Source organism: Eubalaena glacialis, chromosome 4 (assembly GCF_028564815.1).
Source record: "Eubalaena glacialis isolate mEubGla1 chromosome 4, mEubGla1.1.hap2.+ XY, whole genome shotgun sequence".
In the NCBI taxonomy this organism is placed as follows: domain Eukaryota; kingdom Metazoa; phylum Chordata; class Mammalia; order Artiodactyla; family Balaenidae; genus Eubalaena; species Eubalaena glacialis.
The window spans coordinates 56,762,890-56,785,563 of NC_083719.1; the positions used below are offsets into that span (position 1 = coordinate 56,762,890).

Consider the following 22,674-nt stretch of genomic DNA (forward strand, 5'->3'; position numbering starts at 1 on the left):
TTGTGCAGAGCCCACAAGGCAGTCACGCATTTTGCCCATATTTGGTCCTAACCTATCAAATGAAACCCACAATGCCAGAGCAGAAATATTATCTTGGCTGAGCAAAGTCCTCCACTGACCTTTCAGAATGAAAGAATGTTTTAGAAACTCTGGCTTGCTAGAAGTCTCTTCTGCCAAGAAAACCACTTGAGGTCAAGGGTGTGAGAGTAGAGGTCAGTGGGGCAAACTTCCCCTCTTGGAAGCTCAAAGCAGACCCAAGTTAGCTTAGCTGGGTAAGATTTCAGGAATGCACTGGGGCCTTGTTTTAGTTCGTCCTGAATGACTCCAGGGCTTTGTTTGCAAACTAGGCTGAACTTCGACACGTGGGCCTATATTTCTCCTTGAAGACCTGAGGCTGGGGAAGGTAAAACCAAACCCAACAGAGAAGAATGCTCTCTCATGCCTCCTATAATACAAACCATAGAGCACTGCCACCAACTAGGCAGAAGCTCAATGGGGGAAGCACAGACCCGGCCAGACCCAGGCCAGGTCTGCTGCCCTCAAAGCCACCTGCAAATGAAGCAGTTGAGGGAGAAAATAAAGCAAAAGGTAGCCACAGCTTTAGCAGAAAAAGACCAAGAGAATTTTCTAGAGTTTTCTAGAAGGCTCCGATTAGTGTATCCCAGGCACAAAGCTGGTCTTGGGTAGATAGGGACTGATGCACCCTCATGCTAGCACCCCAGATGAAGTTTCCAGAAATAAAATTTTAGGGATTCTGGGAGGCGAAGAAGCAACAGCCCAAGGAGCAGCTGCTTCCTTCATCCTTCCGCACCCTCCTCTCCAAACTGCATTCTTTCTTTCTAGGACCGCCTGAGACTCCAGAAGTCGAGATGGGAAAGGGCTTGATGGCCAGTCTCCTCACTCTCCCCCATTTCAAGGTGAGGAAGAAGAACGTCTGGGCTCAGGTAAGGGACGCCTCCTGCCCAGGGTTACACGTGTCATGGGTGGGGAGCAGCGCCGGTCTCCTGGGCCCTCGCCCCGGACTCGCTCCTCTCCCCCGGGGCCCCACAGTACCTTGTGCGTGAGGGAGTGCTGCTTGAGGTGGTGGGGCTGCACGAACTCCATGCCGCACTCGGAGCAGATGTAGGGCCGGATGTCCTTGTGCTTCATCATGTGGTTCTGCAGCTGACTCGGGTACTGAAAGGTCTTGTCGCATTCGGAGCAGCTGTACTGGATGGGGCCCCGGTGCGTGGTGAGGTGCCTCTTCAGCTGGGCCAGGGTGGGGAAGTCGAGGCCGCACTCCACGCAGATGTTCTCCCGCCCGCTGGCGTGCTTGGCCTCGTGGGCCTTGAGCTCGCTGGGATAGGCGAAGCCCCGGCCGCACACGCGGCAGCTGTGCGGCTTCACCTCGCTGTGCTGCATCATGTGGCGCTTCAGGTGGCTGGTCTGGGTGAAGGCCTTGTGGCACACCTGGCACTTGTGGGGCCGCGTGCCCTGGTGGGTCAGCATGTGGGTGTGCAGGTGGCTGAGCTGCTTGAAGAGCTTCCCGCAGCGGCTGCACGCGTGCGGCTTGATGCCGCTGTGGCCCAGGATGTGGGTCACCAGGTTGTACTTGGAGGTGTAGGACTTCTCGCAGGTGGGGCACTGCCAGCGCTTCTGCGCGCCGCCCACGTCCACGTAGTAGCTGTCGTCGATCTGCACGTTCACGTCCACCCTCTCCACCTTCTGCTTGGTCTCCTCGCTCTCCCGCGGCTCAGCTTTGCGGGGCAGCAGCGGCTCCGGGGGCCGCTTGGGCAGGAAGGTGTGCCGGCTGAAGGGGAAGGGCGACGCCGAGGGCACGAAGAAGGGGAACACGAGGCCCGGGGGCACTTTGGGGTAATAGGGGTAGGGCGTGGGCAGGAACGGAGGGGGCGTGGGCGCGGGCCACGTGGCTCTGGGCTTCACGGGCTCCTGCTTGACAGCCTTGCCCCCCAGGTGCTCCAGGCTGCGGTAGAACTGAAAGCCCACGTTGCACAGGTCGATCATCCGCGAGTCGTACTTGGGCCGTGGCGGCGGCGGCGGCGGCGGCGGCAAGAGCAGGCGGAGTTCCGGGGGCCCGGGGTTCTTGCTTTCCTCCGGGTGCAGGGCAAGAGCGGCTTCTTCCGAGGGGTGGTTATAGGGCATCTTGGTGGGCATGCTCTTCCGTTTGCGAGACCCTCCTCCTTCAAAGACCCCCGGGAATCCGTCTAGGTCTCCTGGAGGAGGCTCATACCGGAACTGGGAAAACGGCCCCCGGAGAGCTTCCGGGAAGGGGTGTCTTGGAGGACCTCTTCCTCGGGAAACCACTGGCTGCAGGCCGTGGGGGAAGGAGGGGGCCCTCTTCGCACCCAAACTGAAATGCACATCCTCGTCTTTGACCATCTTCATTTCCTTCTGCATCCTTGGCAATTTTCCTTTAAAGAGAAAGAAACTTATTGTTAAAAAAAAAAAAAAAAAAAATCCCTTTTTCCATGAAGAGTTGTGGCTAGATGTCGGTACTAATTTATGAAGAGTAATGTTTGTTTAATACCGCTCCCCATTTATCCTAAGGCTGTTTAAAATATCATATTTTCCCCCTTGCAAACCCGGTTACTAATGTGGAAAGCACTGGCCTCCTGGAGTGGGACCCTAGGGCTCCAGTGTAAATCACAGCCACCAAACCATAGCTGGGGGTGGAGGAGGGGAGGTATGAGAGTGGGCTGGATTGGGAGGAAACCTGAGACCTCATCTGGCCATTGTCCCCATCTGAGATGAGGGTACCAAGGCCCAGAGAGATGAAGCAACATGCTTGAGTCTCACAGCTACTCAGAGCAGGAGTCAGAACTGGGACACATTCTTCTGCGACTTTTCAGCCTGAGATGGAATTGCATCTGCCAAATGGCGCTTTAAATGTCTTTTAGGGTCAGTTCTTCTCTAAGTGAATTGATTTCCACTGCCTCTCCCTGTCTAGGGGCCTTTGCTGCTGGAGGATGGGGATATTGAAGGCCACACAGGAGAAGGGACTTTACTGCTTAACTCAGATCTCAGACTTTCTGAGTATCCACCCCCAGCAAAGTGTGCTGCTGGGGTATATCGAGCAGATGAGATCAATGTGATTAAGAAAAGCATATAATCCAATGTTACAGAGTCATCCTGGCAATTTATGCATTCTAATCCTCCACCTGAAGCAACTTCAGGGAAAAAAATCCAAGATCATGAGTCTCTAAAACTGCACTTGTGTCTCTTCCTTCACGTAGGTGTCATTCAGAATAAAGCTTGGCCTTTGGTATTGGTGACTCCTGTGGTGCCTGTCATTTCCCTGCTGAACCAGTTACTGTGTCCTGGTGACAGCATCAGGTATATCTAGGAGAGCCCATAGGGCCAGAATCTAAACCAGGGGCCATGCTTCCTTTCACACGTCTCCTTGCCAGTTTTCTATCTTCCTCACTTGGATACAAGTGGAAAGAGCCAAGTGGCTGACTTCACATTTCCAGTGAAGGCCCTTTCTACCTAGATCCTCTGAGCTTGAATGGGATTGGTCCCCTTTGCTCAGCAGAGGCTCCCACAGAACCACTCAGCCTGGTCAGGTGTCAGGTCTGGCCTCAGGCCACTGAAGACAGGGCTGGGATAGGTTCTGGACTAACTCAGGTCTCTGGCCCCGGGAATGACTACATGCTGAGCAGTGCAGGGTGAGGGTTCCAGGGGTGAGAGGACCAGTGATTTTCTGTAGTCCCTGGTGAGGCAAATGCAGTTTTTACAAGTACCTGGATATTCCCAAATAGCATGTGTGTCTTTATGAGAGGTTTGAGAACCACAGCACAATTAGAACAGAAATGGGTCTTTTTTTGTTGGATTACCAATTCATACACAGAAATCCGACTGAGGGAAAAAAATATGTGCCCTTATTAAATGAATATTTGGACATTCTTTAAAACTGTTATGTGAAAGTGTTAGAGAACTAAAACATAATGTCAATTAGTCTTTGCTTTGTGTTTCTGTGAGTGGGAAGATAGCCCTGACTTGTCTTCTTTCTGTGGGTTTGGGGCTTAGTAATTAAGAGGGGGAGTTTGACTGTCCAGCCTGTGCCCCATCCTTTTTTTCCTTCTTCCTAAAATTCTTCCTGAAATGCTAGGTCTTCTACCACTGCTGCCTCAAGGACCACGTACTTGTAGGAAGGGATGAGAGCAGTACAAGAATGCAGTGTCTAGCTTTGTGAGTCCAGGAGGGGTGTGGGGACGCCATCAAAATGAGGGGAGTAGTGCAGCTGCTGTGAAAGGACCAGGACAAGGATGGAGAGGGCAGAGGCTCTTGGATCATTTCCTAGATCATCTCTTGCCTAATTCATCAGGTCCGGAGCCCTGGATTCACACACAGCTAACGAGGGGGTGGCCCTGGTCCACGAATTTGTTGCATCTATAAAAATAATTGGCTTTCAGACAAAGCTAATATGTCCTATTGAAACAGAGGGGGAAAAGTGGCAGCTCCTTTCTCTGGAATTTCATTTTGGCCACAGTTGGTTGTATAGGAGATCCTATTTGCAAAAAGTCTGCTCAGACTGGAAAGAACTGTTCCAGGCTGCAGTGACTAGGGCAATCCACAGCAGAGCCCATCCAAATGCAAACAGGTTCTGCTTTATTCTTATCTGGTTAAAAATGGCAATGGTTCCTATGTCATATTAGAGAGCTTGATTGGAGAATTGGTAAAATAGACACATATCAGAACATGGGCCATAACTTATTGAGTTTTTTGTGTATTCTATTGTTAAAAAGCTATTTGAAAGTGCACGGCTAATGCTGTCTGGTACCTTTATACCATGTGCTGTATCATACCAGAAAGTTACTTACTTGGAAAGGAGTGTTATCACTAATTTTGAAACCGAAGTTATTTTGGTTTGCACACATTATTATGGTCTTTGTTTAATATTTTTGTTTTTAGTTGTGACATGGTCTACTAATTCATTCATTTTAATATATTAGGAGTGACACTTCTAATATAATGTTAAGTTCAAAAGCATATTTATTTTCAGTGTTTACATTTTTATTTTGTCACCATTGACCTAGTAAAGCAAAGAAACATTGTTGAACAGAGCTGATGTGATTTTTAACATAAACGGCAGAATTATGTCTCCCAAATCCAGAGATTTTACATATGTACATTTTAATTTCCTCCCTATTTTAATATGGTAAAAATTTTTACCCAGTTTCTGACTTGTGCATATACATACCCCACTTCTAAAATAGTAGTCTGCCTGCTCTAGAATAAAATCAGTAACTCAGGAGGTTTCAGAAAGCATTGAGATCCATCCATGGGCATTTTCCCAGACCTGTAAAACAGCAGCCCCTTTCTGCATAAAGATCTGAAGGAGCACTGCCAATCCCTACAGAGGTCAAGGAGAACTAGATCTGCTTCCTCCTGACCTTCTTGAGACATAAGTCAGCTGTAGCTGCCGCTAGTTATTAATATCCCTGTCTTTTGAGTCCAGGGTGCCAAGGAGAGCCCTGGGGGGTGGGTAAAAGAATTACACCCCCAAAACAAATCCATATCAGGGATGGAGAGTGTTGAAGGGAAGAGCAGGGAAAGGATGTCTTCCTCTGGAGGTCATTTATCAGTCAACTTAAAACTCTGAACGGCCTCTACAAAAATATTAACAGATTCCTAGAAAACCTGAATGTGTGCCACCCCACGCTCCCCTCTGTCTCTAAAAATAGCTCCGCAGGCATCCATGACAGATGTGGGATTCCTATGTAGGAGGCAAGAGAGTGCTGGGGCAGCATAGGGGGTGGGGGAACCGCAGCCCCTCCCCTGGCCAGTAATCTGTGGCTGCTCCCAGAAAACCAGCAGGTTAGAAGACCATTCCCCACCAGGATGTGCTGAAATAATGTGCAAAAATAAAGAACTGAAATTGTCAAAGTAGACAGCTACGGGAGAGTGCAAAGAGCGTTGGTTTGGAGCCTGAGGATCTGGGCTTGAACGCTGGCTTTGTGTTAGCAGCTGTGGGAAAATGAGCAAATTAATTTGGAGGTTTGATTTTCTCATCCATGAAATAGGGGTTGGGATATCCCCATGGGGTTGTTGGAGACTTAAAATAGAATGTGTACGTGAAAGCTTATTAACAGTGGACAATGTGGTAGTACTCTTGAGTGGTAAGAAAGAATAGACACGAGAGGAGGGTTGGGGTGATGATCAGTGGATTGAAGCTGACTGACCTCATCTCTGTTTTCCAAGCTGAAGCTCTTGGTCAACAGTGACTGGCATCTGGGCCTCCTCAAAACCAAGGCTTTACCCATTTACCCCGAGCTGGTCTTATCCCAGCAGTGAATGTGAACCACACTAAAAAAGGCCAATGGGTAAAGCCAGGATGAGTTTATTTATTCAGTGTGGAGATCAACCTTCTAGTATAAGAATACTCCCCCATCCCTTCGCTATGGCTCTTTCCTCTTATGGACATATCTTCGAGCCTGCATTAGTAACAGATGACTTTGGTTACAAAAGGGATTGGGGATTGGGTGGGGACAAAGGGGACTGGGTGGTCTCATGAGCTATTTTAGCCAGTCTGTGGGAAGCTGAGGAATTGTCCCTATTTTAATATCAGAGGTCACCTTCCCAGAGACAAGAGGACCTGTTTGTCAAACCCAAAGTCTCAGACACTGGGACAGTGCTGGGTCAACACTGGCAAACCAGCTCTTGCAATGCCTGCGGGACTGTGAGGGCAGAGACTGGGTCTGTTTGATTCAGTGCTGGGTTTCCAGTCCCCAGCATGATGCCTGATGCAAAGTAGATGCTCAATAAACTGCTGTGGGATGAGAGAAGGAATGAATGGTTCTTGTTTTTAAAGTCTCCATATGGAACTTCAAATGTTTAATTTTATCTTACATTATCTAGACTGCAGGTGACTTTTGGGGGACATCCCTAATCAGATCATGAGCACACTCATAAATTCTCGGGTAGTTATTGTGGGAAGAACCTGATTTACACACCTTGTGTGTGCTCTTGCTTGGCTCCGTTCCCAAGGATACCACTCTCTGAATTGACCCTCAGGTTTAGGGTAAGCCCTAAATCCTGGGTATACTAATGCTAGGACACAAGATTCTGCAACTCAGTCAGAAAACAGATGCCTGAAAAGTCCAATAGGCAGCAGATAGAAAGACCCCTGGACTGAAACTGTGAAACATAAACAAGGAGTGGGTGGTCACGCCACACTCTTCCACCCCAAGGAAATGTTTGGGAAGTTGGTAGCATCTACCCTTTGTACTAAGGTGGGGTGGAGAGGGAGAGGCCTCCGAATAATCACGCATCTTCATTGCTAGAGTCAGACAATGTTCTAACGTTCCTGGCTTTCTTCCATATATACTCAATCGCCAAACCCAATAGGCTGTAAGTCAGGAAGCAAATGGTTTGAGGAGGAAAATATTGGGTTGATCCGTGTTAGGGGAAAATGGGACTCAGGATGTCTTCTGTAACAGGTATTATCCATAAGAGTTAGTTATGAGGAAATGGGGAATGAATGGATTTTAAAAACAAAAACAAAATCTCTTTGAACCATAAATACCAATTAGAAATGCAAGGCTTAACCAAGATGAAACTACTTTTAGTTTGGGGAAAAAATTCTTCTAATAATGCCCTTTAATTGGGAATTCACCTACTGCACCAAAATATAAATATTCCCCAGATAAAATTACTGGTATTTTGTGGTTCTCATTGGAATCGGAGGTCAGTCCAGTAAATGCTATTAGAAGAGTCACTGTGAGTCAGCATCCCAGGGGCAGAACTCTTTATCCCCACTCTATAACACTGATTTCTATTCATTCTGAAATTCATGAAAGAATATATTCTCTCACACTCTTTATTCCTTGAAGTTTTCCAGTGTTTCATTGGAAAACATTACATTTTACTACTGGAGACACTGACTTGCCTTTTACTTTGAGAGAATAGCACTTTACTTACGTGGTCAGCCCTGGAGCTCTGCCCTCAACAAAGACGGAAGCAGTGAGGAGGTGCAAGTGGAGGAGAAGTTTAAGAATAAGAAGCAGTGCTGAGAGCAGCGAAGGGTGGAGAGTTGTGGGAGGATAACAGAAGGACAGAATGGGAAATGTATGGACTAATTGCCAACGTCTCTCTGTTCACACAAAGGGATCCTGTTATAAGGCTCCTCCAAAGTGGGATTTTATTGGATCACCTGGTTCTTTCTGAATTTATGACAACAGAAAGAGACTTTGAGTCGTAGAGTTAAACATTCTAACGATTCAACATAATTGTTTTAATATATATGTAGTTGTACTGTTGAGTTCTTCATCTGTAGGTGTTTGGCAAGTAATGATTCAGTCTTGCATTCCTGATATTGGCAGGAATAGAAGGATCTCCATATGCATCTGGCAGGTAGAGCAATATGTTCTAAAGAGATAAATGGTCTGCCTTGTCACTCCCTGGGTTACAGGTAGAGTCAAGAAGAGGGAACCAGAAGCCTGGTAGCCAGATCTCAGAGCCCTTCTGGATGCCCCTGTGGCCCCTGTTTTATTTATAAACCTGAATTCCTTGCGTTTTGTTATAAAATGTAATCTGTCAGCCATGGCATGAGCTGAGTTTTCTAGGTTGGTCAGAAAATATTACTTGGTGATGAGACCTGTTCACATGTGAAATAGTCAATTGAACTCACATATTATTTTTTTTAAGTTCCTAAATACCACCAAGACATAACATAAAGTCAAGTTTAGTTTTCCATTGTTTAAATTGTCCATAATGAGCATGCATATATACCATTTACATATAGATATAGATATATTTTGTAAAGAGCCCTTATTAAGACAGCAACAAGAAATTCAGCTACTAACTTGCATAGGTTAAATGGATATGGGTTTCATTTAGGAAAGTGCTTAATGCCTAGGTCTAGTTTCTGAAAAGCAGGGATAAATATAATTACTTGAGCCCTGGAACAGTTGCTAGCATGTTGGGGTTATCACTGCCCTCGTGACCCATTTAAAGGAAGGAAATGAATTGGAGATATGACTTAGCAGTTCTCTCTCCCATCTTCTCAGAGCTAATATATCTCTTGGGGATGGAGCTCCAACTGGAATGTTAGAATTTTTCTCCTAATTTCTCTGGAGTAATGTCCTTAGAATATATCTCAATTTTGTTGTTGTTGTTTTATATTCACAGATCAAGTAAACTTGATACACCCACTCCTAGCCAAGCAAAGAAACACATGCATGTTCAAAATCTTCATTTTGTCTGTCTCTGAGGATGACTGCATATATGGTCTGGTGGGCCTTAGAATTGGTAGATAATACCAGAAAATATGACGTCTGGCAAGCAAAAGTAGTAAGAATCAACACATAATAGATGAGGTTAGCCATCTGTGGAAGGAACCTATTTAAAAATGTCACTCAAGGCAATAGCTTTGTGGCGAGGGGAGTAAAAAACTGTTTTGTGTCATGATTGTGGTAGTGGTTACACAACTCAAATAGAGCTCAAAAAATGAATTTTACTGTATATAAACTCAAAATAAGTTAAAAAAAATAAAAGAAACATACAACAAATGTTACTCTGTACATTATAAAAGGAGTAATTGAGGATATTTGGGAAATATCCAACAACAGTTAAGGTGACCAGATTCTACTCTCTAATCAGTTCATATCTTTGGAATGCATCCAATAATATGCATATGGTATATAAAGAGGGGTACTGGGTTTTAAGAATTTGATGATCTAAATTCCTGCTCTATCCAAAGGGGAGACTTTATATATGGCAGATACTAGCTTATTTTTTTTTTTTGCATGTATTCTATTCAACAAGAACATTGTGAGGCAGGGATTGTGCATTAAGTTATACTTCAAGGTCTTCTAATCTTTGGCCCTTCTTGGATGTTCAGCAAATAGTCTTTAATTCCTCCAACACTCTTTGAATGTAAAGTAGTCTGCTATTAGTGGATAAGATCATTCTGGTGACTAGAAAATATACTCCTACCCCTTGTCAATTCATAGGTTGATATTGACAGTTAGGTCCATAGATCACTCTTATGAATGAATCATTTACCCTGAGACTGATTAACTGAGTGCTCTTACAAAATAGAACTCATGAATCTCCAAACCCACTGACCAAATCCTGAGTCATGGCAGCCCCACCAGGAGCTGCTACCCCATGAAGTCTACCTGAGCAGCCAGCTGCCTTCTTCCTCTGATACCTTTCACTGAATATATTAGCCAGACTGTCCCAAGTTTCTACAGGGCGGGAGGTGGAAGGAACCTCACCGACTGGTGGCTTTATGGAGACTTAGAGGTGAAACTTTGCATTCCACCAGAACTGGAAGAAAAGTCCTCACTTCTCTGAAGTCTATCACATTTGTTTGATGTTCCACTCATTGACTGGGTCCCGTGCTGCTCGTCCTCTTTCTGTGTGGGTGGGTAGCTTATATTTCTAACAGAATCTGGTAGAAAGTCAGAAACTTGCCTGTTGCCTTATATATTGTTGGGATCTAATCATTACTTGGGAATTTATTTGACAAATGCCATGTTCTAGCTTGCTCTTGCTCCGTGATCCCAAGCAGAATTTTGTGTTACATGAAAGAAGGAATAACTGCTTTACTTGGCCTGTCCCAATTCATCCTGAGCCAACTTCACATCAATAAACTGCCAAGAACACCTCCAGGGAGGAGAGGGGTTTAGTGAAGGTGTAGCAATGACTAGGGTTGTGCTTTTCAGAAAACATGGCCCCCTCTGCTTTATCCTGGCTCAGAATCTTTGGCCAGTATGTGCTGTATTCCTTTGACCTGGAAGATGGAATGTCTTGTTACACTGAAGTATATGAATGATTGTGGGAGGGCTCTGGAAATGCCCAAGGGCACAGTGATCAAATGCCGCTGAGTCTCCCAGGGAACGTGTCACCGTAGAGTACAACGTGCCCACGTTCTAGCAAACACTATCCCCGGAGGGCAGGCCACCACCATTTCTCTCACTTACTCAACTACTGCAAGTGCCCCATGCCCTCCAGGCAAATGCTCATTAGCTTTGTGGAAACACCCATCCTGATGGGCGGATGGATCTGTGACCTCACCCTTTCTTTTTATTTTTACATGGGTAGGATTCCTGTTCTTTTTCTGCCTTCTGATGAATAATTACTCTTCTTTTTTTCCCTTATACTTTTTAGTTCAAGATCTTCTCACTGATCTGCTTTATGTTGATTTTTCTATTGATTCTGCTCAGTAAAATCATTCTTGGAAAATATGTATACTTACAAAATAAATAGACTTATCTCCTCATGTACTTGTACCCATAACCTATCTTTGGCAAGAAACACAGGAATCTTGTAATATTAGTTGCCTCTGGGGAGAAAGACTGTATGGCTCGGGGTGGAAGGCTTGGGAGTCCATCTACCAGCCAGGTTACCCACTTTAGGAGGGACCAGTCCCATCAGAGTCTGTAGGAAGGTGCCGCTCAGTTGTACAGCTCCCTGGGCAGAGAGGAGACTTTTAAATGTATACCCTTTCAACTTATATTTTTGTACACTGTGACTGCCTTAGCTATTCAAATATTGCATTTAAAATATAAAAATGCATGTTGTCTTTCAAACAGCAAACATTCAGACAAAATTAGTCTCGAAATCCCCTTCCTTTTGAATGCTGAACAATTCTCTTGACGCGTTTCTTTGGACTCTCCATTTTTCTGCCCCTGGCAAAGTTTACCCTGGTTTATACTTTGGGCACGAAGCTTTATGACCCAGGCTTATATCAACAAGGAAATAAGTATAAGCAACCACAAAGACCACATGAAGAAAGTCAGGTGTTTATAAGTCACAAATAAACTACATTCAACCTTGGAAGTTAAGATAAAGATGAGTCTGACTTGAAGATTCACAGTAATTACAGAATCACACTGCAAATATGACTAATCCAGTTTCTCCATTCTACCCACCCCTGAGTTTTTCCTTGGCTCCTTCCCCAATGCTGAGAGGGAACACTAAGATGCTAAGGATGAGATTGTTGGATTGGGGGCAATGTCAGGTCCTCCCCCCAGGCCTCAAGGTAGTTAAGGATAAAAGTATGATCCTATTTATGCCACTGCAGAATCATAAAATGTCAAAGCGCAAAGCATGCTCCAGTCCTCAGATGGGATTAGTCCCTCTTTCCTCTCAGCCCCCGAGTCTGTACCCACGCCCCTGATGTAGCCTCCGCCCGGAGTATTGCAGCCATCTGCCTCCGCAACACACTGTGGTCCCCTTGCGGTCGGGACTAATTCCCAGACTTTTCTGTGTCTTCGCTGACTTGTACAATGACTGGTACTTACCAACATTTTTAAGTGATAAACATTTTCAAATCACAATAATTTTCTAGTCTTAAAATGATTTCATTCTGTTTTTATATGTAATAATATATAATGTAATATACTCTAGGACTTGTTATTGCTTCAACATGTCTCTGATTCTGGGATTTTTCTTTATCAATTTCTCCTTTCTAATAAGTTCTGTCTCATCCACCCCAAATGTTAACTTTCTACATAGAAAAAAGGACCAAGAAGTCAGTTTGTCCACACCTTCCATCTTGACCATTCATTCTTGGATGGTCTTTACAAAATCCTGTTCATTGTTCCTTGGACATGACTATTAGCGTCTCACCTTCTTCCCATTCCCATACCTAGTATTCTAGTTCAAGTGCCCACCACATCACTGCAGGGTTACTTTCAACAGTTTCCATCCACTCTTCCAGATCTTCCTTCTCCTTCCTTCCAAATCCCATGAATACCAATGCCAATTCCATCTTCTGAAAATTCATCACTTTTCAATATATTTTTGGCTGCACTGCACACTTGCGGGATCTTAGTTCCCCGACCAGGGGTTGAACCAAGGCCCCTTGCAGTAGGAGCTCAGAGTCCTAACCACTGGACCGCCAGGGAATTCCCTGAAAATTCATCACTTTTCCTAAGACAACTCTCTGTTCAGCATCCTACAACAATCGTGTGTAGAGATGCTGTACATCATGTGTAGAGATTGCTAATTGCTGCTCCAATATCCATTCCCCCTTCCTTGAGAAATGGAACCCTGATTTTGCTTGTGGTGACAATGTGCCCAGCAAAAACACTAACCTTCCCAGACATTCTTTCAGTTAGGGTACCTTGTGCCACAGTTCTGGCCAAAACAGATGTAAGCAGAAGGCTGCTAGGAATACCTGAGAAAGCCTTTGCATTCCTAATGCAGAAACCACCCACTTTATCCTTTCCTGTCTCTTTTTTCTGCCTGAAATGTGGTTATGAAGCTGGAGGTGGAGCAGTCATATTGGAACCGTGAAGCAATAAAGTTAATGACAATGCCTTCCACAAATTATGGCAGAAGGGAAGAGGGAAAGTGTCATTGTGGAACTCTTGAACCCACTTGGTGCTAGTCTTCTTGCTTTCTGAGAAAATGAATCCTTTACTTGCTTAAGAAAATGTATTCAGATTTCTGTGGTTTGTAACTAAACACATTCCCCATCTGATACACAGAGCAAATCAAATGTAAACATCGCTCCCTGACCTTCAAAGTCCTTTATAAGCAGGTCCAGCTCAATTCCCCTTTTCTCTAAAATTCTCTCAACCCCTGTTGAGACCAGGCCTTCACTATTCTCTACATGGGGCAAACTAATTCTTACCTCCTTGCCCTTACTTAGACTGGTTGGTCATCCAGGAATATTCTTTCTATTGACCCACCTCTTCTCCCAGACTGAACTTAGATTCAGCTTCTTTCTGGAAACTTTTTTCCCTACTCTTATGCCCAAATTATCTCTCCCAAGAAGATAAATCCTACTGTGTCATCTCATGGAGCCCTGGAGATTCCCTAAGAAATTAAAAGAAGAACTACCATACAATTCAGCAGTTCCACTGCTGGGTACATATCCAAAGAAAACAAAACTATTGTCTCAAAGAGGTATCTGTACTCCCATGTTTGTTGCAGCATAATTCACAATAGCCAAGGTATGAAAACAACCTAAGTCAATCTAAAGTTATGTAATCTAACGTTACAGATCTCCGCATCTTGCACCTCTCTTTCACAGTCCCAGCTTTACTTTCCTGGCAGCACTATTAGAATATATCTTGGCCATTCATTTATTTATTGTCTGTCTTGCCCCACTGGACCATAAGCTTTGTGAGACCAGGTACCTTGCCTATGCTTTTCACTGTTTTACCCACCTAGAAGAGTGCCTGGCACATAGTAGGTTGACACATTAGGATCATTTGGGAAGTCTTAAACATGTAACACGCCCCCACACCTACACACCTAAAATCAATGCAATGCCTAGACCCCTCCCCAGACCTGTATTACATCAGGATCTCTGGGGGTGGGGCTCCAGGTAAGACATTGGTGTTTTTTAAGAGCTCTGTAGTTGATTCTCATGGCCATTCAAGGTTAAGAACTACTTTAGGGAAGTGCTCGATACAGAGCCTACACAATTAGGGAAGCATGAGCGGGCATGAGGGTGGCGGTAAAGGAGGGATTCTGATGGAAGAATCCCTGTGACTTGCAGTCATCCCTGCCTTTCTGCCTCCCACCCAGGCTCCTAGTGATGGGGTGTGAGGGTGAGGAGAAAATTCTCCTCTATGCCAAGGCTGAGTTGATGAAGCATAGCCCATGGCAGTGGCCACTTTGGGGTCCAGGTAATCCACAAAGGAAAGCATCCTGGAGAGGTCATGCTGCACCTGGTGAGAGGGAGGGCACCACAGTGCACTATTTGCACACATACAAGTCCTAGACTGGAGAACCCTCCTGACCCCTTTTCCTCCTCCCAGGCCTCCAACCCACCCCAGGGCCCTGCCTAGCCACCTTGCAAGAAGCTGAGCTGGAGATTTGCACCCACCCTCAACCCCCCACCACAGGGATGGCTCTTCTTGGCTCTTTTAACCTGCAATGGTTGACAATAAGGAAGAGGTATGAGACGATTTTCTCCCTACATGATTATGATACTTCTGAAAGGTTGAGCTGCGGGATTTTTTTTTTTTTTTCACTTCTCTCCTGGAAATCACCTCCATATGCTGATTGAACTGTAGGATAAGACTTCTTCTTTACACTGAGAAAGCATTTCCCACTATATTTAGGAGACAAGTGGAACGGCTATTTTTTTAGCTTCCTTAATGGCTTTCAATGTTATTTGTCAAGGTTGATTTTCTTTAAAAAAAATTTTTTTAAATTTTCTAACAGTAAACAACTAGATGTAAAATCTTCCCTTGTACCTTGATTTGTGGTTCACACCTTTTGGAATATCTAGCTCATAATTTCAGAAGGAAGCAGCTGGTAATCTTGACGTTTAATTCCAACAAAATGCCTCATTCAATTCCCCCTCTCCCAGATAGGGTACACAGACAATTGGAAAATATTCAATGACACTGATCCAAATGTCCACATTAAGTGTGGAGAAAAGGTAGAGTATGCTTTTAATATCCTGGAAGCTGAGCTAATGGCATTGAAATGTCTGATCTTAAGAAAACATGATTGTGCCAAGAAAGGGTGACTATTTTAGCTGCTGTTGATATCTGCATGGGGGACCTTTGAAACTAGGGTAAACACACAGGTTTTTGTTCCTGAGTCTGGGTGAGTGTTTTACCCAAGGAGCTTTGCTGTAAATCAATGGTTTAAGTATTAATAATGATAGCTATTGTTAACTGAGGACTCACCGTATGCAAGGATTTTACATAGATTATCTTGTTCAATCACTACTATCATTATCCCTATTTTATAGATAAGGAATTTGAGGCATAATGAGTATAAATAATTTTTCTAAGGTCACATAGCCTGGAAGTAGTAGCTCGTAGCCAGGGGTTGGCACACTTCTACTGTAAAGTGTCAAAGAGTAAATTTTTTTGGCTTTGTGAAGCCTACAGACTCCATTGCAACTACTCAACCCTGCTGTTGTAATGAAAGCAGCTATAGTCACCATGTGAACAAATGGGAGTGGCTGTGTTCCAGTAAAACTTTACTGGAGATAGGTATATAAATGGGAGAGAGAGAGAGAGAACTATATCTCAATAAAACTGGAAGAAAAGTTAAAAAAATAAATAAAATTTAAAATTATGAAATTAAATTTTAAAGGCTACTGTATTGTATATTTGAAAAAAATCCTTTAAAACAAAAGCAGGTGGTGGCAGCCAACATCGTTCTCAATGGTGAAAAACTGAAACCATTTCCTCTAAGATCAGGAACAAGGCAAGGATGTCCACTCTCACCACTAGTATTCAACATAGTTTTGGAAGTTTTAGCCACAGCAATCAGAGAAGAAAAAGAAATAAAAGGAATCCAAATTGGAAAAGAAGAAGTAAAGCTGTCACTGTTTACAGATGACATGATACTATACATAGAGAATCCTAAAGATGCTACCAGAAAACCACTAGAGCTAATCAAGGAATTTGGTAAAGTAGCAGGATACAAAATTAATGCACAGAAATCTCTTGCATTCCTATACACTAATGATGAAAAATATGAAAGAGAAATTAAGAAAACACTCCCATTTACCATTGCAACAAAAGGAATAAAATATCTAGGAATAAACCTACTTAAGGAGACAAAAGACCTGTATGCAGAAAACTATAAGACACTGATAAAAGAAATTAAAGATGATACAAACAGATGGAGAGATATACCATGTTCTTGGATTGGAAGAGTCAACATTGTGAAAATGACTATACTACCCAAAGCAATCTACAGATTCAATGCAATCCCTATCAAACTACCACTGGCATTTTACACAGAACTAGAACAAAAAATTTCGCAATTTGTATGGAAACACAAAAGACCCTGGATAGCCAAAGCAATCTTGAGAAAGAAAAACGGAGCTGGAGAAATCAGGCTCCTTGACTTCAGACTATATTACAAAGCTACAGTAATCAAGACAGTATGGTACTGGCACAAAAACAGAAATATAGATCAGTGGAACAGGATAGAAAGCCCAGAGATAAACCCATGCACATATGGTCACCTTTTTTTGATAAAGGAGGCAAGAATATACAATGGAGGGCTTCCCTGGTGGCGCAGTGGTTGAGAATCTGCCTGTCAATGCAGGCGACACGGGTTCGAGCCCTGGTCTGGGAAGATCCCACATGCCACGGAGCAACTAGGCCCGTGAGCCACAATTACTGAGCCTGCGCGTCTGGAGCCTGTGCTCCACAACAAGAGAGGCCGCGATAATGAGAGGCCCGCGCACGGCGATGAAGAGTGGCCCCCACTTGCCGCAACTAGAGAAAGCCCTCGCACAGAAACGAAGACCCAACACAGCCATAAATAAATAAATAAAAAATTAAAATAGCTTTACCTTTAAAAAAAAAAAATGAATATACAATGGAGAAAAGACAGCCTCTTCAATAAGTGGTGCCGGGAAAACTGGACAGCCACATGTAAAAGAATGGAATTAGAACACTCCCTAACACCATACACAAAAATAAACTCAAAATATATTAAAGACCTAAATGTAAGGCCAGACACTATAAAACTCTTAGAGGAAAACATAGGCAGAACACTCTATGACATAAATCACAACAAGATCCTTTTTGACCCACCTCCTAGAGAAATGGAAATAAAACAAAAATAAACAAATGGGACCTAGTGAAACTTAAAAGCTTTTGCACAGCAAAGGAAACCATAAACAAGACGAAAAGACAACCCTCAGAATGGGAGAAAATATTTGCAAATGAAGCAACTGACAAAGGATTAATCTCCAAAATTTACAAGCAGCTCATGCAGCTCAATATCAAAAAAACAAACAACCCAATCCAAAAATGGGCAGAAGACCTAAATAGACATTTCTCCAAAGAAGATATACAGACTGCCAACAAACACATGAAAGGATGCTCAACATCACTAATCATTAGAGAAATGCAAATCAAAACTACAATGAGGTATCACCTCACACCAGTCAGAATGGCCATCATCAAAAAATCTACAAACAATAAATGCTGGAGAGGGTGTGGAGAAAAGGGAACCCTCATACACTGTTGGTGGGAATGTAAATTGATACAGCCACTATGGAGAACAGTATGGAGGTTCCTTAAAAAACTAAAAATAGAACTACCATACAACCCAGCAATCCCACTACTGGGCATGTACCCTGAGAAAACCATAATTCAAAAAGAGTTGGACTTCCCTGGTGTAGCAGTGGTTAAGAATCCGCCTGCCAACACAGGGGACACGGGTTCGAGCCCTGGTTCGGGAAGATCCCACATGCCGTGGAGCAACTAAGCCCATGTGCCACAACTACTGAAGCCTGCGAGCCACAACTACTGAAGCCCGTGTGCCTAGAGCCCGTGCTCCACAACAAGAGAAGCCACCGTAATGAGAAGACCACGCACCGCAATGAAGAGTAACCCCCGCTTGCTGCAACTAGATAAAGCCCACGCGCAGCAACAAAGACCCAACGCAGCCAAATATAAATAAATAAAATTTTTAAAAAAAGAGTCATGTACCACAATGTTCATTGCAGCTCTGTTTACAATAGCCAGGACATGAAAGCAACCTGTGTCCATCAACAGATGAATGGATAAAGAAGATGTGGCACATATATACAATGGAATATTACTCAGCCATAAAAAGAAATGAAATTGAGTTATTTGTAGTGAGGTGGATGGACCTAGAGTCTGTGATACAGAGTGAAGTCAGAAAGAGAAAAACAAATACCGTATGCTAACACATATATATGGAGCCTAAAAAAAAAGGTTCTGAAGAACCTAGGTGCAGGACAGGAATAAAGAGGCAGACGTAGAGAATGGACTTGAGGACACGGGGAGTGGGAAGGGTAAGCTGGGACAAAGTGGCATGGACATATATACACTACCAAATGGAAAATAGAGAGCTAGTGGGAAGCAGCCGCATAGCACAGAGAGATCAGCTCAGTGCTTTGTGACCACCTAGAGGAGTGGGATAGGGAGGGTGGGAGGGAGATGCAAGAGCGAGGAGATATGGGGATATATGTATATGTATAGCTGGTTCACTTTGTTATAAAGCAGAAACTAACACACCATTGTAAACCAATTATACTCCAGTAAAGATGTTAAAAAAAAAAAAAAAAAAAAAGCAGGTGGTGGGCTGGATTTGGCCCTGGGGCAGTAGTTTGCTCACTCCTGCTCTTAGCCAAGATGCTAAGCTCTGTTTTGAGGCCTATTGCTGGACTCTTTTATTTCAATAATCCTCTTTCAAGATCTTTTACATTTACGTATGAGCCATTGAGCCTACTTACACAATGACCTACTGAGCAAATAATTGTGATTTTTTAATAAGTCATATTCTTTAATGCCAGCAACACTCTAAATGTTATAGGAAAGAGCTTCTGGATGAGTGGGATTATAAGCCAACCAGGACTCTTCAGAGGAGAGCCTCCGTGTGCATCTTAGCTCTCAGGAGCTGATAAGCTGGCACGGTGGGAGAGGAGCTGGGTTTTGCAGCATCCGCTCTGTGCCAGGCCCTGTGCAGAGGCTCTTCATGCTCTCCATGTCCTCAGAATGTCTATATACCACTCCTTCCATACAGGCTTCAAGGAGGCCCTCAAAAACACACAACGCCAACAAGATAAAAGAACTGAGGAAGATGGAGTACTGTGTCATTTAATCCCCACATCAATCCTGCAAGACAGGCACCATTATTCCATTTTATAGGTGAGAAATAGAAGCTCAGAAGGGAAGTTATTTGTCTGAGGTCAGAGAGCGAGTAAGTGGCTGAGCATTTCACCCCAGACGTGCCCAGTTTCTTTGCCTGTACACCTTCCGATTGGCTACAATGCCCCTTTGTAGAGGACTGCACGCCTCACCTTACTTCATAACTCAATCATTGAATGAGTTTGGAAAGTCAGTTCAATTTGAAATTCTGTTTGCTTCTACTCTGTAAAAATGAGGATAGGAAACTTGGTGTATCCTACTTGCTTGACATAGTTGCTAACATAGTCAAGCGAGGTAGAGTATGTGAAAGATCCTTGCAAAGCGTGGAACTCTGCCAAGGTGCCATGGTGGCATGTGCCAGAGGACTGGTCAGAGTTGCAGTGAGGCAGCAGCTTTCACCCCCTCACCACACTGCTGGCTCCTAAAAGGGTTCCCCTGCCCCCAGGGGACTCTGGGCCACTGAATCATTCAGATTGCCCAAGTGTGGAGAGGAATTGGCCCCCTAAAATCCCCTGAAGTCAGCCCAAAGCTCAGGAACTTGGAAAACGTAACAGAATTGTCATCCAATTTCTATTCACATAAATGACTCTTACGAGGGCACTCATAAGTGTCATCACCATCTCTCCCCACACCACTTTCCTCCCAAGGGACCTTCCTCCTACTTCTATTCCTCTAGTTTCAAAAAGGGCTCTTTCTCCTCAGGATACGTATAAATCCAACCCTTTCTCCCAGCTCTAACCCCTGCCCAGTTGTTTCAACGACGTGGTAAGGAACGCTGTGTGAGACGGCTTTCATGGGTCTTTGCCTCAAACCTGTGACTTTTCAAAACTCTTGGCTGAACGTTAGAAACTAGAAAAGTGGAATAGCTTGATTATATTAGGAAAAAAATGTCTGTATGTCAAAAATCACATAACATTCAAAAGGAAATGGCAAACTGGAAAAATATTTGCAACCCAGGACACAGAACTAGTATTACTCGGTATCTAAGATCTTCTACAAATCAATCACAAAAGTGACTACTTAAAGTGGAAAACTGGGAAAAAGCCATCAAAAGGCAATGCACAAGACCAATTCTAAAGACAAATTATAAAAAACTTTTTGCCTAGTTTGAAGTAACACCAGATATCCAATTCTTATGGAAGCATCAATAAAGGAAATGTTTAGACAAAACATACAGGATTACACCGGCATATTTAAATTATGTGTGTGTGTGTGTGCACTCACATGGGTGTGTGTAACCTCTCTGTATAAACCTACACCTGCCTGAGACAATTTGGATGACTGGAGAGAATGATATTGGAGATGATGATTGGACTGAATGTCAGATTTAAAACTTATGAAAACCACATATACAAACATAGCCAGGATTTCAACTCTGAGAATTTTGACAAAGGGAGAAAGAAGCAGATATGTTTAGGGAGGAAGCAGCCTCATAAACTCTTGTTTTGCAACAGTGTCTGGAATGAAGTATATAAGGCCTGAGACTCCATCTAAGGCAAAATCATGAAACTAAGTCATCTTAATGCAAATGACATTTCATGAGTAGAGACTGAAACTAGTGTGAAGGACATTTTCTAAATCAATGTAAAAGTGTGCAGAAATAGCTGGATCTAAATTGAATAAGAATTGTGTGACAAATCGATGAGGTGGTGAGGAAAAGCCAATTAAGGTACTGATGGGCCTGTCAAGAGAATCTGAATGCTACAAGACCGAATCTAGAATATTCTGGGTAAAGATGTTTCCTTGGAAGGGTTAGCAAAAGAAAGAGTTGTTTTGAGTGCTTTTCCAAAGCCTATTTTCTGTCCTTTGGAGCTTTTTGACTTTGAGTGGTTGGGAATGATTGGTTTTGATGATCTCAATCGCTCTCTCGCATTCTCTCTCTCTCTCTCTCTCTCTCTCTCTCTCTCCCCCTCCATTACCAACAACAGGCTGACTCCCCTCGCCCCCTCCAATAACAGGCTGATTCTGTTAGATCATTAACCTTCTCTTTCTTATAAAAAGAGTGCATTTGATAACATCATTTAATGGGGTACTTGAGAAATGGCCCCTTTCAAGTGTTCATCTTCATTTGTCCTGGTTGAAGAACTGGTGAGGCTAACTTAAGACAGAAGTAAGGGGGGCTTCCCTGGTGGCGCAGTGGTTGACAATCTGCCTGCCAATGCAGGGGACACGGGTTCGAGCCCTGGTCTGGGAAGATCCCACATGCCGCGGAGCAGCTAGGCCCGTGAGCCACAATTACTGAGCCTGCGCGTCTGGAGCCTGTGCTCCGCAACAAGGGAGGCCGCGATGGTGAGAGGCCCGCGCACCGCGATGAAGAGTGGCCCCCGCTCGCCGCAGCTAGAGAAAGCCCTCGCACAGAAACTAAGACCCAGCACAGCCATAAATAAATAAATAAATAATTAAAAAAAAAAAAAAAAAAAAAAAAAAAAAAAAAAGACAGAAGTAAGCACCTTTCTACTGAGGGTCTCACCTGGTAAGAGGTAGCTCATTTGGGTCCATTTAATGATAACAAAAATATGAACAAATCCAATCTAGAGGTTAGGGAATTGCCTATAATTTCGAAAATCTTTGAGTTTCAGCTATTCTGTAGGGATTGATGGGAAATTCAACATGAGTGGAGAACGTTCCTGCCTTAGAACTTCTTAGGGAGAATCAAGCAAACCACAATGTAAGAGTGACCCTTGGTATATCTTATTCTAGAAGAAACGAGTCCTGGGCAAATTCATGTTTTCTGAACTCCATGTGAAGAGTGTGTGGGATATTCAAAGAAGGAGTGAGCACCATATGTGGACACCTTAAAATTGACAGGTGACTCAGCTCTCTTGGCACTATCTAGGCTGCTGGCAAATGACAGGCATAATACAAAGCCCATACAGTGTCGTGGTTAGCAGAAAAACTGGAAGAAAGTCATGAAAGCAGTTGAGATAAGCTGGCTATTGATCAAGATGGATTAAAAGACAAAATGAGTTGGCACCAGAATTAGATTAAGATGAGCAACTCTACACACTTTATTTTTAATAACCTTTAAATAATATAAATTCATTACCATTTTACAATTTAATACTGCAATGTTTAAATTCTTAACGCTGGTGGTGCAGTGGTTAAG

General features: G+C 43.7%; 1 protein-coding gene across 1 annotated transcript in view; it reads right to left on the reverse strand.

The window, feature by feature from the left end:
• The window catches only part of ZNF366 (zinc finger protein 366), a 67,341-nt gene that overhangs the window by 19,445 nt on the left and 25,222 nt on the right, over nt 1-22,674 (reverse strand). The window contains exon 2 of the mRNA XM_061189342.1: nt 1,054-2,411. Coding sequence (XP_061045325.1) covers nt 1,054-2,397 — 1,344 coding nt within the window. The 5' untranslated portion in view covers nt 2,398-2,411. The remainder of the gene's footprint in view (nt 1-1,053; nt 2,412-22,674) is intronic.